Source organism: Crinia signifera, chromosome 2 (assembly GCF_055691185.1).
Source record: "Crinia signifera chromosome 2, ASM5569118v1, whole genome shotgun sequence".
Taxonomy (NCBI): domain Eukaryota; kingdom Metazoa; phylum Chordata; class Amphibia; order Anura; family Myobatrachidae; genus Crinia; species Crinia signifera.
Window position 1 is genome coordinate 296,912,981 of NC_139218.1, and position 17,738 is coordinate 296,930,718.

At 43.4% G+C, this 17,738-nt stretch overlaps 2 protein-coding genes across 5 annotated transcripts in view; one reads left to right on the top strand and one right to left on the bottom strand.

The window, feature by feature from the left end:
- The window catches only part of PIBF1 (progesterone immunomodulatory binding factor 1), a 270,000-nt gene extending 252,760 nt beyond the window's left edge, over window positions 1-17,240 (bottom strand). The window contains exons 1-4 of one of the 4 annotated variants that reach the window (XM_083168868.1): window positions 17,127-17,240; window positions 14,984-15,264; window positions 8,647-8,747; window positions 6,096-6,294 (exon numbers count right to left, since the gene is read on the bottom strand). In XM_083168868.1, coding sequence (XP_083024994.1) covers window positions 6,096-6,294; window positions 8,647-8,747; window positions 14,984-15,226 — 543 coding nt within the window. In that variant the 5' untranslated portion in view covers window positions 15,227-15,264; window positions 17,127-17,240. The other 3 variants (XM_083168869.1, XM_083168870.1, XM_083168867.1) reach the window with 3 other exon arrangements.
- Window positions 17,241-17,263: 23 nt separating this feature from the next.
- The window catches only part of DIS3 (DIS3 exosome endoribonuclease and 3'-5' exoribonuclease), a 32,293-nt gene continuing 31,818 nt past the window's right edge, over window positions 17,264-17,738 (top strand). The window contains exon 1 of the mRNA XM_083168866.1: window positions 17,264-17,420. The gene's annotated coding sequence lies outside the window, so the exon portion shown is untranslated. The remainder of the gene's footprint in view (window positions 17,421-17,738) is intronic.

Consider the following 17,738-nt stretch of genomic DNA (forward strand, 5'->3'; position numbering starts at 1 on the left):
GCCAGAAACTCCCCCCTTTCCAGACCAGAGATTACCACCCTCACTGACTCCGTTCTGAACTTGAAGATTTCTAAATACGGGTTCAGTGATTTGAGGTTCAGAATTGGGCGCACCGAGCAGCCCAGCTTCGGCACGAAAAATAGGTTTGCGTAATAGCCAAAACTTCTTTGGGGAGAAGGGACTGGGACAATGACCCTGGTCTGAACCATCTTTTGAAACACCACTAGTAGCGTATCCCGAGTAACCTGTGAAACCGGCAGACCTGACTTAAGAAATCTGCAAGGTGGGCAAGTGCTGAAGTCCATTTTGTACCCCTGGAAAACAACATTGCATACCCAGGAATCACGTCAGACGTGATAGGATGACAGCAACAGCGCCCCCACCTCTATTTCCCCCAAGGACTGAAGTATGGCGCCAGGCTGAAAATTTGAAGAAGGCAGAGTGAGTACTCTGTTCCTGGGAGCTGGCTGCCGTGGATCTATGCAGTTTTCCCCTACTGCCTCTAGCGGCATTGGGGGCGCCCCTGTGCTTACTCTGAAACCTGCCCCCACAAAAGGACTGCAAAGTGGTGGTTCAGAAAGGACCCCCTGACAGGTGGAGTTGCTGAGGGGAGGAAGGTGGATTTCCTTCGAAACAACCACTCCCCCGAAAAGGGAAGTGCCTATATGCTCTTTTTAGATTCAGCATCAGCCATCCACGTACGCAGCCATAAGGATCTGTGTTCCTCGCAAGCTGCAGGCATGTGCACCATGGCGCAATGCCAGATGGTACACTATCCAATTACGGAACGTGTTCCAGCAGTGGAGATCGGACCACTTAAAGAGGTCAGTATCCATCCCCCCCCCCCCAAGCTCCCACGTCGTGAACATGCACAGACTCTATACCCATAGTACTAAGTGAATCCCCAGTATCCCTTATGGATGATAGAGAAATAATATACACAAACTTGTTTACAAAAAATCCTTCATGTCCACAAATGTATAAAAAGCCTCACGATTTGGCTACAGGTTGGTCTAGTGTACTTTAATGCTGTCACTGCATCCAGGTTAATAAGGCATAAGAACCTATATGACATTTGCTATAGGTTGGTGTAGCCTACTGCAATAGTCTCATTGCACACAGATAAGAATATAAGACCAATTGCCACAGCTAAGCATAGGCTTATTTATTAGACTGTGGGGGGGTATGCAATCTGGGATCACGGCTGTCGATCCCCTGCCGACAGCCATGATCCTGGCCCGTTTGCGGTCAGATCGACCGCATAACGACAGACGGGATTCAATGTCCTGCCTGCTGATGGGTGCAAAGGGGGCGTGGCCGCAAAAAAGCCCGTGGATTGTCGATCTGCGGCCTGGATAACGACAATCCACGGTCGGCAGAACGGGCCCGACAGCTTCTGAAGTCGGGCCCATTCTGCCGTGATCCCGCATTAATACTGTCGTTAATGATAGCATTGAATAGGGAGCTGCCGCTATTTCCCACGTCGGAAATGGCGGCGGCACATTGCATACCCCCCTGTATGTCCTGAGAAAACAGCTATATACAGTATGTTAATTATATACTTTTACATTAGAAAAACTATTACAGCAAGAAGTTGTATAACCCCACATGCCTGCTCTTACTAGAAACATATATATACACAGTAGTGATAACATTTTACAGTTTGACAAGGTATTAAATTACAATGCATTACATAAATAATACTGGGTCCGTCGAATAGCACCGAATTACTATATTTTAATATTATGAAATGAAACCCGACAATGGAAGGTTTCTCATTGTTCCGATCATAAATATGAAGCATAAACAATGTCTTAGAAACTCTCAAATAAAATGTGTGTGCATATAAAAATCTACCCTACCAGATTTATGAATACAACCTGTACATCTGTGACATAAGCTCCACCATGTGGCCACAAGACAAATTACAATCAGATAATGATTAAAAATGAATAGCAAAATGTGTGATGCCACAACTTTGTTATGGGATTTTGTTTATTTCTTCCCCATCAAAGTATACTAACAATATCATTCCAGAACTGAACAGCTGTAGGTCTCAAAGCTCTCATGAACTGAGAAAGAGCAAAGTCAGGCGATGGTTCAGAAGCAACCGTAATTTTGGTCTACATAAATCAGGTCAACAGTCAATAGGACAACCACTGTTTGTCAACATACATTAGGTCGACATGGGCGGTAGATCAACACAGTAATGGTCAACACATAACAAGGTTCACATGAGTTTTTCCGCAATTATTTTTTTTTTATTTTTGATCCATGAGGCCTACAATTGGGAAGGATGACATTCTGAAGCATAGTGCAAGAAGTGAGCCATACGAGGGTACACCAATTTGGGGTCCATGTGCTCTAATATACACATTGACACCCCAAAAAACATGAACAAGCTGAGCGATGCAGGCTATGGAAAATCACCCTGGTGCTTCTAGATCTGTCGGGGGCATACACACAGAGAGATCCATAATTCATTTCTAAGCGATCTGGACAGATCACTTAGAAATAGGGATAAAATCATCACCAGCAGAGATAGACTGTGCATGCATCGCAGTATTATGCCTAGCAAATCACGGCTTAGCACACATTTTGTGCCACGAAGTGTGCTGAGCGATCAGTGCTTAAGCACCTCGCTCAGCCTGAAGGCGGCATCACCCCTTGTGCATGGAACTTAACTCATTCTTTAGTCTTAAAACATGTAAACACAAATATACTTACAAATAAATAAGCACATTTGCAGACATGTGTACAAAAACAAACAGTAAAGTCAAGAGTAAAAACGGATAGGGGTTCTGGCAAACTGTAAAAAAAAGTCAAAACAACATAAAAACATGGAAGGCAATCTTATCAGTTTCATCAAAGGGTGTGTGGTTTCTGCTGCCCATATTAACTTGAATCTGCAGTGAGAGGTCTGGTCTGACAGGGTTTTTATTTATTTTTTCAATAAATGAGAGCTTCATCGGTATGTTACTGCAGCTCAGACATAGCTGAGGACAGAAATGACAAATGTTCCTCAAAGTACAACATAAGTGTCAGATGTCAATCTCCCAAGCAATTTCAAATTAAAACTTTCTTCAACTTTTAAATTCAAGTGGCAAAAACATATCACTAAGCACTCAGGTGTCTCCTTGGCTATACGGAATGAACAATTATATTTGGCCAACTATCCAACACAAACTATAATCGATGGCCTTCAAGTCATTCATTAAACAGACAGGCTTGGTAAATGCAATAAAAACTGGTGATTTGCCAAGAATGCTCTATGTCTACCAAGGGGTATTTTTTTTTAGATCATCTACAAGTAACGCTGCTAATACACATTAAGCAGAGAAACGGGTTGAGAGTATTGGCTCCTGGATCCGGTTAATCAATCAAGCTCAGTCAATATACACCCATCGGTACATATAAAAAGGTACCACAGCCATCGGTAGCTTCTGGACTGGTGGTAAGGTCTTAAATTTCATATGGACATTGAAGCTGTTGAAATGGAGCACTAAAAAGCATATCCATGTGAGACCAATAACATACTTGCTTAACATTTTCATTGCTATAGTAACTAACAAACAGCATTGAGTTTGCATGCATGCTACGGGTTGTATGTAATCAGAGAGGATTGATAATATATTAATATGAATTGCTATCGCTAACACCTGAACTGTGCCATTCCTGATGTGTATGCACCTTCCACAACTTATCTGCAGCAATTTGTTGCTATCACATAAAGGCCCCCATACACTATGCGATTTGGGCACGATTTCACCCGATTCGGATAAATCGGGCCATGAAATCGGCCCAAATCGCATGTTTAAACATCCCCTCCGATCCGATGCGCGGTCCGCTTGCGCTTTGGATCGGAGTCGGGCAGTCGGACCGGCTGCACATAAGATTTCCCAAATCTTATGTGCAGCCTCCGGGCAGCAGGGTCAGCGGGCGGGGGACACTGCGAGGGCAGTGAGAGAGGCAGGCAGTAGCAGCGAGCGGGGGACGCCGGAGAGCCGGGCAGAGTCAGCGGCGGCAGATGCTGGGGACCTGCAAGGGGGGGGGGGGGGGAGCCGGGCATGGTACGCTGTCAAATATACAGCACGCGGAGGAGCGCTGGAGACCAGGGCAGGGGACACAGAGGCAGCGCGCGGGGGTACGCCGTTGAACCGACGAGGGAGCTGGGCAGGAGGATCGGGGACTCACTCTGCAGCTGCAAGGATAAAAACCAATTCAAATGAATGGGCAGCCAGTGATTGGCTGGGAGCTCTCTCAGCCAATTGCTGATTGGCTGAGAGCTCTCTCAGCCAATTGCTGATTGGCTGAGAGAGCTCTCAGCCAATCACTGGCTGCCCATTCATTTGTAATGTTTTTTTATTTTTCCTCCCTTGCAGAGTGAGTTCCCGATCCTCCTGCTCAGCTTCCTCATCGGTTCATCGGCGTACCCCCGCGTGCTGCCTCTGTGTCCCCTGCCCGGCTCTCCAGTGCCCACTGCCTATTTGACAGCTCACCATGCCCGGCTCCCCCCACCTGCAGGTCCCAAGCATCTGCCGCCGCTGACTCCGCCCGGCTCTCATCCTGCCCGCATCTCCCACTGCAGCTCCCCGGGAGTTGCATATGATAAATCGCATGGTGATTTATCATATGCAAAACTTGGCACATCAAGTGCCTAATCGTGTGTTCCCCTCCCGAGGAGCTGCCGGGGAAAATTAGGTCCCTAGGACAAGTCGGGCTAAGGTATGGGGGCCTTAACAGTTGAGAGGATGGCTGAAACTTATTTATATGAGTATTGCAAAGTAACATATAGTTACAAGAAAAAAGGATACAGATTCTAATAATTCATAGGTTTGTGCAATGATTAATTGATCTGAATTAGTAAAGCTTTTTTATTGGATTCTATTTCCAATTTTAACCCTTTGAGTGGCAAGCAAATTTGTCAACGTAGGTGTGAAAATTGCCAAGCAAACATTTTATTCATCATAATCACCTGTAATGTTTACCTTATATAGGAAATATAATCATATAAATCATTTTTACATTTATTTGAAATTTATATAACAAATGAGAGCAACACTGAAATTTTAAAGGGGATATTTTGAACATCTCTCACAGAGATGTTGGCACTTGAAGGGTTACAATATTTTAGCTTGCCGAGGGTAATATTAGTAAATATTTGGTTTTAAATGTATGTGATTGTAATACATGAGTGTTTGGATGGACAGATTTATTTAAAAAGGTTGTTTCAGATTTGTTTATTGAGGTGCAGTGGTAACACACCACTTATTACTTACTATTAGTGCCAAATTAGGGATTTGATCCCCCCACAATGCCCTTCTTTATCTACAGACCCACTTTAATTAAAGCTATGCCAAAGTGGGAGGCCCAATATTCAAAATGTTAAATGATACAGTATATCTGTGGCACTCTGCACATGAGAGTGCATACTCTAGCTTTCTCCACCGGACACAAGCGGGTTCCCACTGAATCTTCTATAACTAATTCCATATTGGTCTCCACTGCACCATGGATCTGCCCACGCAATAGGACCCCAGACATCTGACACGTTCCCATACCTGCCTTATAACGTAGGCTACGGAATAGACAAAACAGGAAATTCAACATCACTTCTGACCAATCATCTAGCAGGATCAGATACTATTGGACCAGTATCCAGCTTCTTCCAGATCAGACCTCTGATCCCCCAGTGTTTTGGTAGGTACCTGGATGCTATCTTTACCCCTAACCCTACCGATAGTATTTATCCCATTCTGAGAATAACAACATGTTGTCTGTTGACATTTATACATGATATTATTTTTACATTATGAATGTTGACATTGCTATTGTCAACCTTTTGACTACACCCCGTGTAAGTATATGAATATATTATGCAATTACATTGTCATTATAAAGTTATTTGGTTTGCTAAAGGAATTTGAGTTAGATACTGAAAGCAATAGTACATCAGCATGCCTATCACCATTATAAAGGGTGACTATACCTACAGAAACCCCCTCACTTGTAACTCATTGGACTGTATATAAATATAATAAATAATGCAGAGCTAAAACTTCACATTCATTTGTACCCGACAAGGAAATACTCACAGACACATATTCGGGAATGGACAGCTGCTCCTCAGGAAGAGCACTCAGCTCATCATAAGTTTCCTTTGTTAGGTCCAGGTCACGCAAACTACGACGTATATTCCCCGCACGCTCTCTCAATTGCTGATTGGTCTCTTCTGACTGCTTAAGCCTGGACAAAATCGTTTCCATTTCCTTTTTCATCAGTTCTTGATGTTTCCTAGTAAGATAAAAATATTACATCTCAATTCCATTTCTAGATTCACATTAGTTTAGCTTTGTGCACTGTCTCCTAAATGACATTATATAAAGTATGGGTACTTGTGTAGTTTCATGGCGGCACTGCCCGCGGATCACACTGTATGCAAATCGCATGCGATTTGCATATGATTTGCATGTGATGCGATTTAGCGCACCCCCACTATCCACGTCAGCCCGAAGCGTCGCGAGCCCCACGTGGGGACACGGTACGTATCCTACCGACCTGTTCATACCCACACTATCCACGTCGGTGTGCACAGCGAGCCACCGAGTCCGAAGCGTGGCGAGAACCACGAGGGGACACAGAAAACGAGCCTAAAGCATGGCGAGCACAGCAAGCCCCAAAAGGGGATGCGGAATACACGTCAAGTAATCCACGTCCGCTCGCCACGCTTCGGGCTCGTTTTCCGTGTCTGCTCGCCACACTTTATAGAATCAACTCTGCACCGACGTGGATAGCGGGGGGTATGAACAGTTCATGAGGTAATGCGCCTGCTCGCCATGCTTTGGGCTGACGTGGATAGTGGGGGGGTATGCAAATCACATGGGATTTGCATACGATGCAATCCGCGGGCAGTGCCGTCCGTGAAACTACACAAGTACCAAAGTATGTATTTACATTGTTTGGAAATAATACAGTTGTGCATGATGGGACTATCACATTTATTTAGATCTGAGTCCCGTTGAGATCAGTGGCCAGTGCTATTGCCATCTCTGAGCAGTTGCTGGACTCACTGAACAGAGCTCAAATGTCAGTTGTTCACTATCCCTCCGCATTCCTGCCACACCACCCATTTACTCTTTCAGCTCCATAAAAATATTTTGGTTGCCTCACTACTTTCCTATACTGTGACCAACCTACTCTCTCATTAGGCTGTTGCAACATTTTCATTGACATCACCTTAGTTGCCACAATACTTTAACCCAGGCATGGCCAATCCGTGGCTCTACAGCTGTTGTAGAACTACAAGTAACCAAATTCATTGCCACAGTTTTGCTATTCGAGAATCCTACACTGTTGCAGGGTATGTTGGGATATGCATACCTACTGCCTTTTTTCCCCATGTAGGAGGCGGAACAACCACAATTGGCTGAAATAGGGGGTGTGGCTGTGGGAAATGCCAAACCGTGAGCCATGCCCTTTTTTTTTTTACCATCATTATGGGGGTATGCCCAGAACTCTAGGAGCTGATGAATGTGCCACCAGTACACCACTACGTAGAGTAGATGGAGTTTGTGCATGAATACTAAAATCCTTTCTTTTTTTTTAAGTTTTTTCATTCAATTTTGTATCCATTACAAATTATTGAATGGCCAAGTGAGCAATATGTTACACACCTCCAACTAATGGATATGCACAATGTTCACTACAATTCTTTGCCTTAGGGAAGTAATATATCACACTAGATTAGATACTTTATTTTCTCAGTTTATTATTTTCTGTTAAATCAAAATTCAACTTGATCTGACATTGGTAGGTGCAATAAAGAACTAAAGTAAATCCACCATGACCTATCAAGATATATTTCTTTACAGTTTCTTATATAGCGCAGCATATTCCGTTGCGCTTTACAATTGGAAACAACAGTGATTAAACAAACTGGGTAGATACAAACAGACATAGGAGGTAGGAGAGCCCTGCTGGCAAGCTTACAAGCTATAGGTATATTAGGAGGGATACATAAGAAAGGATAGAATTGCATAGCATGACAGTCCCATCAGATTAAAAGACAGTCCTGATGGGATGCAATTAGATATAAATGCTACTGGAGGTTGTGTGGGTGTCCTGAATATGATAGGCTTCCCTGAAGAGGTGAGTTTTCAGGGATCGCTTGAAAGTTTGGAGGCTAGAGGAGAGTCTTAGTGTGCGTGGAAGGGCGATACATAGGGTGGGAGCTGCCCGACAAAAATCCTGCAAGTGTAAGTGGGAGCAAGTAATGAGTGTGGATGGGAGACGCAGATCTTGTGCAGATGGGAAAGGTTGGGTGGGGATATATTTTGAGATAAGCAAAGAGATATAAATCAGTGTAGTCAGAGTGATGGCTTTGCAGGATTAAGTAGAAGTATTTTATATTGAATGCAGTAATATACAGGCAACCAATGGAGGGACTGACAGAGCAGATCAGCATATATATGTATGATAGGTGATCAGGAAGCTAAGCTCTGCATCACCTGGTCATCAATATACGAAGATGTATCATAGAAGAATGGTCATCAGTATACTAGGATTATAATACAAGGACGGTCATCAGTATACTAGGATGTAATCTATTAGGATAGCTACTAATATACTAGGAGGAGGACATCCTACCTGGTATCCTCCTGCTGGATTTTGGTTTGTGTGTCAAGTCTTAAGGCCAGTAACTGCTTCTGATGGACTGTATCATTCAACTTCTCTTCTAGCTCTTCAATCTATGGAATATAAATACATTACAACATTTAAATATGATTCTTGGAAGTTAGAATTATTAGAAAATTGTAATTATTATTTAATATATGAATAATGAGGTAAGAAAAACAGTGTGGCCACCAACAATCACAATTCCTACAAGATACTGATTGCACAATCCCCAAAAAATGTACGAAATGACATTCACGCATTAAATCCTACCGGCATGTATCCGTGGCCATCAGCAAACTACACCTTGTAGTAACTTCTATGATCAAGCAATCCAGCAGATATAGTAAATAATATCGGCCGTGGGTGGCCTGTATTGAGGGAATACATTGAACGATGTCGGTAAACTATATAGTTCAGTGACGTCACCGGGACCCTCTGAACATGTGGGTCGTTTGGCAATATAGTCAAATTGATCTGCATGATCAGCACATCAGTGGTCATTAACGACACGTGGGAGCGTGCATCGTTAACGATATTGAGTGTACACACTAGACAATATTGTTTAAGATATAGGTCAAAAAGCCCTTTCTGAGCGATAGCTTGCACAATATCCTCTAGTGTGTATTGGGTTTTACAGATCTGTGTGTGTAGCAGTCTGAATCTGTCTAAAAAAATGCTATGACTCAATGGCTACTTTTTATCTCACCAAGTTTACATTGGCCCTTATTCTGATCGGTGCGGATTTTTCCGCATGCGGTCGTACCGCCGATGGTTGGCGACTGCGCAGAGGTCACTCTGCGCAAGAATCGGGGAAGAGAAATATCAATCGCACAGAAAAGTAGAAACAATTTAGTATATTGTTGGACCCTCCTCATTTATTCATATGTTAAATTTTATTTATGACTGGTGAGGGTGTGCTACCATAGGCATTGAAATTGCAAGTAGAGAGACAGAAAGAAAGAATGCCTTTTGCTGGTGCACCAAGAATAAAGTAAGACTCTTAATACATAACGTTTATTTCATTTATTTAAAATAGTTTAGCGAAATAAAACCACACATACAAAAAATGACAACATTTAATAAAAAGGGGAAAGATGTTACTCTTGACTCAGTGTGACCTCTCTCTCCCTCTACCCTATGTGAAAATATATAAAGCGCAGTTGGCATCCACAAGAGAATAAATGCTCTTAATGAGCTGGAGAGCCTGTGATGCACAATTGGATGTCTGTTCAGGGTTTGATACATATAAGTGCTTAATGAAATTTGTATACACTGTATCTTTCCTAGACACTGATATGTCCAATTGGCTTAGTATGTAGTAAACGTAAGTCACAGGGATCGGCTCTTAAGGGCTTGGGTTAGTGTACATAGCCAGCCCAGACAGCTCCGTCTAACGTGCCTGACTGCCTCGGAGACTGCTCTGTCTCCTATGCCCCCGGTGAACTAGTATGGGAGGTGTGCAGGAGTGCACTTGCCTCGTTCAGCCGCCTCGCTCTGATGACGCTGAGTCTGGCGCCAGACTCGCGTCTTGGTCACGGAGGTAACCGGTGACCTGGATGCGCAACAGTACAGATAAATTTCAAAACATTTGTAAGTGGGGAGGGGGAGAGGGGATTTAAAACACACTGAGTGTGTTTGATCGGTCAGCGTACGCTTCACTTAGAACGCTTCCTCAGGACCACCGGTCCTGTTGCGCATCCAGGTCACCGGTTACCTCCGTGACCAAGACGCGAGTCTGGCGCCAGACTCAGCGTCATCAGAGCGAGGCGGCTGAACGAGGCGAGTGCACTCCTGCACACCTCCCATACTAGTTCACCGGGGGCATAGGAGACAGAGCAGTCTCCGAGGCAGTCAGGCACGTTAGACGGAGCTGTCTGGGCTGGCTATGTACACTAACCCAAGCCCTTAAGAGCCGATCCCTGTGACTTACGTTTACTACATACTAAGCCAATTGGACATATCAGTGTCTAGGAAAGATACAGTGTATACAAATTTCATTAAGCACTTATATGTATCAAACCCTGAACAGACATCCAATTGTGCATCACAGGCTCTCCAGCTCATTAAGAGCATTTATTCTCTTGTGGATGCCAACTGCGCTTTATATATTTTCACATAGGGTAGAGGGAGAGAGAGGTCACACTGAGTCAAGGGTAACATCTTTCCCCTTTTTATTAAATGTTGTCATTTTTTGTATGTGTGGTTTTATTTCGCTAAACTATTTTAAATAAATGAAATAAACGTTATGTATTAAGAGTCTTACTTTATTCTTGGTGCACCAGCAAAAGGCATTCTTTCTTTCTGTCTCTCTACTCACTCTGCGCATGTGCAAGCGGTTTCGCCGCACAGGGGGCGGAGAGGGGCGTGAAGGGCTACTTAGCCTCATTACCCTATGCATACGCCCCGCGTTTCATGGGCGTTCCCATGCAAACGCAGGGCGTATGCATGGTAATGAAGCCGTGACGCATGTGTAGGGGGCGGGCATCTGACATCGCCGGATGTCAGCTGCCCGCCCCCATACATGATTTCATACGGACAAGTGTCCGTGTGGTCTAGGGTGGCGGGCGCTGGTGGAGCGTGCGGCCCTGCATTCGATGTTCGGCGACCATCGAATGCAGGGGCTGCTCCCAAGATGGAGGAGGCGTATCCCCGTCCACTTTCATGCGGACCGCCACATATCCGCGTACGGACGGAGGTGGCGATCCGTATGGAAGGCGGGGATTCGCCTGCACGGTCCTGGCCACATATTCTGATCTGGCCGCACAGATCAGAATAAGGGCCATTGTGCTTCTTCTGACTGTACATATTTAAATCTAAAGTTGCAGCCCGGCATATCTAAGAGGTCAATACCATAAAACCTTAAAGAGGAGGTGGCTAAGCTACACTGCTCAGTATGGCGCATCGATGCAAAGTGTATGAGAACATACATTGGGTAAAATAGGTATTGAACACATCGACATTTTTCTCATTAAATATATTTGTAATGGGAATATTGTAATGACATTTTTACCAAATGTTAGCAACAAACACACATGCATAGAAACTCAAACATAGATGTCTATAAAGTATGTGTAATAATGTGAAACAAACACGCTTACTAAAATGTATGCAATACTTCATACAAAAGCTTTTGTTGGTAATGACAGCTTCAAGATGTGTCCAGTATTGAGAAATTAAGTTATGCATAATAATGTGAAATAACAAAGGGAAAAAATAATTGAACACATGAAGAAAGGCAAGACAACAGCTGGAATCTATCAGTAATTAGAAAGCAATCCTGCCCCTTATCAGTGCAAATTAATATAAGCTAGTTCAGTCGGAAATGACGACCTACCAAGAAAAAAAAAGGTGTCTCATTACCAAGATGTCACACAACAAACGACTCATGATGGACAAAATCAAAGAGCTATCTTAAGTCTTTCACTCCCATATTGTTGCATATCATATTGATGGCATTGGTTAAGGTGCCCATACACGCTGCAATATTCCTGTGTTGTGCGTTTTGAACTTTACAGGTGCCATGCAATTTTGGCACTGGAAGAGGATGCGATTTCTGCCTTTTTTATTTAAGTAAATAGTCACTAATGGACATCGCATCGCATGTACTCTTTGCACTTTACAATATTGTACCCGTGGGGATGCGCATCGCGTACCCGCAGGTATACGGTGCGATTTAAGCTGATGCGATTTAAACTTTAAAAGTTCAAACCGCATGCTGAAATCGCAGCGTGTATAGGCACCTTTACATAAGGATTTGCAAACCTCTGAATGTTCCAGTGAGCACTATTGAGGCCATAAATCTGAAGTATAAAGAACAAAATTTCCCCATAAACTAGCCATGATCAAGTGCTCATCCAAAGATTTCTGAGAAAGAAGATTAAAGAATTATCAGAAGGACGACTTGTGGAGAGGATCACCTGCTATTAAAGAAAACAATAAGTAATGCAGTCAACCGCCATGGCCTATATGCACGCTCACCACGCAAGCCTCCATCGCTGAAGAAAAAGCATGCTGAAGCTCATTTAAAGTTTGCAGCACAACATTTGGTCAGAGGAAACCTTTGGAACCCATAATAAACACCACATTTGGAGGAGAAATGGTACTACACAACACCCCAAAAAACACCATACCACAGTGAAGTTTGGAGGTGGTAACATCATGGTCTGGGCTGTTTTTCAGCATATGGGATGAATGGAAAAAGTGACAAAACATTCTAGATAAAAACCTACCAGGATGCTGATGATGAAAGGAAGGTGGACATTTCAGCAAGACTGATCCAAAAAAGACAGACAATGACACACTCAATTGGTTTCAGAGAAAGAAAGTAAAGCTGTAAGAATGGCCCCACAAATCACATGACTTGAATCCAATTGATAAACTATGGAACAAACTAAAGATCAAAGTTCAAGAAGAATACGGAACCTGCAAGATTTGAAAACTCTGAGTGGAAGAAGGGGCTAAAATCACACCTGAGCAATGCATGCGACTAGTTTCTCCATACAGGAGGAGTGTTGAAGTGGCCATTACAAACAAAGGCTTTTGTATGAAATATCAAATACATTTCAGTTAGCGTGTTCAGTACTTTTTCCTTGTGTCATTTCACATTGTTACACATAACTTAATTTATGGTTTGGTTTATTTGCATGTGTGGATTTCATAGGTTGTTGCTGACATTTGCTGAAGCCCAGCGATCCCTTAGCCACCTTCCCGCCAGAGTGAAAATCTGCCCATGTGTAAGGCTATGAACGGCATTACAGCCCTGCGGATTTCTGCAAATCTATTTGCAATCACTCACTATCGAAACATTCCCCTGTGTGTGCAGTGCAGTGATTTACTCGGTTGCTGCTGATCAGGGACAGAGCTGATGTCAAAGGTCCTCCCAGAAAACGGTTGGTCCCGCCTTTGTCATTGTACTATCATATGGCCAGTGTCGAGCCGACACTGACTTATATCGTATGGAGTCCTCGCACGTGCGCTCGATAATCAAATGGGCTGCGAATTTGCGGCTCAGCAAGGAGGTCTGAATCAGGCCCAACAGCCCCATTACATATTTATATATTTGCTGAGAAAAATGTTGATGTGTACAATATTTATTTTGCCCACTGTATCTGTGATTGAAAATCAAAAATTTTATTGTTCCTGCACACACACACACACACACACACACACACACACACACGACTCCTTTCCTTCCTTGTTTTCTTCCTTTTCTGCAAAGGAACGGTCAATCTGAAAGTCTCTCAACCCACCACGTTGTTGGTTATGGTTTCCTGGCAAGTCAGGTCAGGGGCATCATGGTTAACATTTCTGTACATCATATATAAAACATTTGAGCTCATTTAATAGTGTTCATTCTAGCAACCGCCATCTTTGAAAACCCTTGCAGTTCTTGTTCCCTGTCTGGGGTGTCGCTGTCTGCTGTGGTGTTTCTAACACAGGTCTGGTTTGCATATCAGTGCTGATATACAGACCACACTGTGCTAGAAGCACTACAGCAGACAGCAACACCGCAGGCAGGGAAGAGGAACTGCATGGGTTTTCAAAGATAGAGGTGCTAGAATGAACACTATTTACGTTATATAAACTAGCATATTACCTCATGTCTAAGTTGTACATACAGTAGTGTACCATGATCATTTCTGGCAATCAGCTCCGAGGGCTGAAATGACCCTGAGAATGGCTTGATAAGGAGGCTTTTGGTATAGTAAATGTTTACTTTGCATTTCCTGTATAGCACTACAGGGGGATTACATTTATATTATTCTTGTGGATGGCTTACTGACAGTAACCTACATGGGTATAAGCAGAAACTGTTTTAATTCATTACTTGTTTAGGTCTTTGTTGCAGTGTATACTGTATATTGTCACATGGACTTTCCTCTTTAAACTTCACTTATACAGTCAATTATATATTTCAGTGATGGCTCTGAAGGCGAGGCTGCAGCGCAATCCAAAACTCAAATAGGGGAGCCACACCAATGGTCAGCGAGTCATGGCCAGCAATGTTTGGATTGGCAGTTGGTGTGGCTCCCCTATTTTTATTTTGGATTGCTGCAGCCCCACCTCTTATTAATGGTAGAATCATTAAAATTGGTCTCCCATGCTTGGCAATTTCCTTATTTGAATTCTACAAAATAAATAAAAATAACTTTTAAAATATGCAGTTTGCCATAAGTAAGTTAACCATATCATTTTAACTTACTTAAGTTAACCATATCATTTATGGAGACAACATTGGCTGCCTTGCTATAATAAAATAAAATATTATTATACACAAAGAAAGGGGTTCATAAAAAGAGAAACATACTTTGGTCAGGTATTCTCCTTTCAAGTTGTCAATCATAAGATTTTTCTGGGACAACTCTATTTTCAAGAGCTGGAGATTGTGAAGAAGTTCCTTCCTTTCGATCAGCTGCCTGGTGACTTTATTAGAACCATTCCGCTCTTCTGACGAAGAGATGTCATCCGTTGGCACCGTCGTTTCCAGGCTTATATCCTCTGACTCCAGGGAGCTGGAAATGTTCATTTTTTTGCCCATTTTCCGTGACATATTCAGACTCTACATTAACCAAATTCTAAATATTTACACTGGAAAAAAACAAAACAAAAAAAAAACAATAAATATTGAAATTCAACTTGTCACTCATGGGTGACACTATTCTATTCTGAATAGCTTGTATTTGCCCCTCAGTAACCTTCAACATTAATTATTAATAGACTGCTGAAGTAACTTCCTACAGAAATGTGATTTCCAATAATTCTAGAAAATACTAAATGTTATATATATCCATCTGTACATTTTATAAATGAAAGTTAGTCATTGGCATCATATATAAGAATCAGACGGATTCGAAAAGTTGCTTCTTGCACAATACATTAGATCAGGCATGTCCAAACTATGGCCCTCCAGATGTTGTGAAACTACAAGTCCCATCATGCCTTGCCACAGTTTGCTATTAGGGAATGCTAAAATGATTGCAAGGCATTCTGGGATGTGTAGTTTCACAACAGCTGGAGGGCCGCAGTTTGGACATGCCTGCATTAGATGATTGCAGCTAATCTTGATTCTTATAAACTCTGGAACCAGGACTGATTTTGAGTCAGTGACTACATATTTATATTGCAGTGACTGACCATCAATTTCTTATACATTTCTCTGCCTGGCTCCGTTATGTTTAATCCTGTGATATTCCCACCATCATCAGTGATTTCACCATTCTCATTGATAATCCCTATACCGGGACTATGTAAAAAGCGGACCGGACTAGACTCCGGACAGGACATCAAAATCTGCAGTCCGGGGGGTGTCCTGTTCGGGGATGTCTTGTCCGGGGGGGTCCCTGTGATAGCTATCACCAGGGACATGGGAGAGGGGAGATTACAGCCTCGCCGTGTGGTCCGGACCGTCCGGTTTTTGCTACATGCCCGGACCATACAGGGAGGCTTTATTCTACCCCCTCCTCCTCTACCTGGTAACAGGTGTCACAGGCAGAACCCCCAGACAGGACACCCCCGGACAGGACACCCCCCCGGACCGGACGATACAAGCTCCAAAATGCAGAGTTTGATGTCTGGTCCGGCAGTCCGGGGTTTTGTCCTGGTCCGGTTTTTACCCATACCCTCCCTATACCCACTATGCTCCCACCCGCTACTCTCTATACTAGATTTGACGGTTTTATGGAATTTGCTTTTTATAAAATGTTCTAACAATAAAAAGGCATGTCATTTTATATTTGATAGGGCAAACTATGTCAGAAGCTGAAAGGGAAAGTGTAATGCAGACAAAGGTCACCGGAGTCATTAGGGTAGAAGAGTTTTTGCTCATATTTGAAAACTATGATCGTAACTAATAAGTAAGTTAGGTCTACACAGTATTACATGGTGTGAGATCTGCACAATCCACCCAGCCCAGATAAAAAAAAAAAACAACATAATGAAGGCCTCAGTTGGTGTAGCATATGTGCATAGACAAGGCTCAGGAATCCTATGGCAACTCTTCTGTTGGAGTCCCAGAAAGACCGACCAGAGGAACTATTAGGAAAATAAGAAATCAAAATGTACTATGAATAAGAAGTTGGCATACTGAGACTTGTAGTTCCACCAGAAGACTGTAACCTCCAGGACCCTGGGTGACAGAGCTTACCGGTATGTGTGCTACAGCAGGTAAGATGCAGTGTGATGATACCCCTGAGGTCTTGTATATACCCAGCTCCCTCTCTCTGGTGCACTGACTCAGCCACTGCTATGTTCTACTTCACAGTATCTGCCGCCGCTCCAGCCGCCTCTGGCTGACTGACCACACACAGCACCGGCGTGCACCGCGCATGCGCCCTACACCCCGCGCCTCCCAGTCACTGCACCGTTACCCGACTTTGTTCCTTTACACCTTACTCGGACATAAACACCCACACAGACATTAATAGTAATAGTAAAGTAACCCCAATCCTCGCCTGCTCTCTGCGTTGTTACACCACGTTACTGCACTGTATTCTGTTGCTAGGCATAAAGGGCACCTGTGATTGGTTGGCTTGCCGTGAGACTGTACTGATACTTCCGGGTGTGCGGGTCACGCCTCTGTATGAGATCTTGCACCGTGGATTGGCTAGTATCAGTTTCCTGTTGCCACACGTGCATGTTGCGCATGCGCAGTAGGGTTCACAGGAAAGCAGCGTGAGAAGAACAGATGGTGTGATCCTGTATTGTACCGTGTAATAAGATCGGATATTCTCTCACCTGTCTGCCAGGTGGGTGTGTATGTGTGGCCTGTTGTCCTCTTCTGTGTCTCATAGTGGGCTGCAGTGGCAAGCTTAGGCATGTGTAATTGATAAGCATCCTATGGGAACCCAGGCTTTATGTGCTGAACTGAGTGTGGGCACTAAGCTTCAAAAGTTATAAAATGGAGAGTGATAAACAACCAACCAGTCAGCTCCTGCCAGACATTTTTCAAGCATAGTCTGTGACATGGCAGCTGATTGGCTGGCTGTTTATCACTCTCCATTTTATCACTTTGAAAGCTTAGTGCATCTGGCCCTGTGTCTGGTATGTAACTCTGGCAGAGCAGG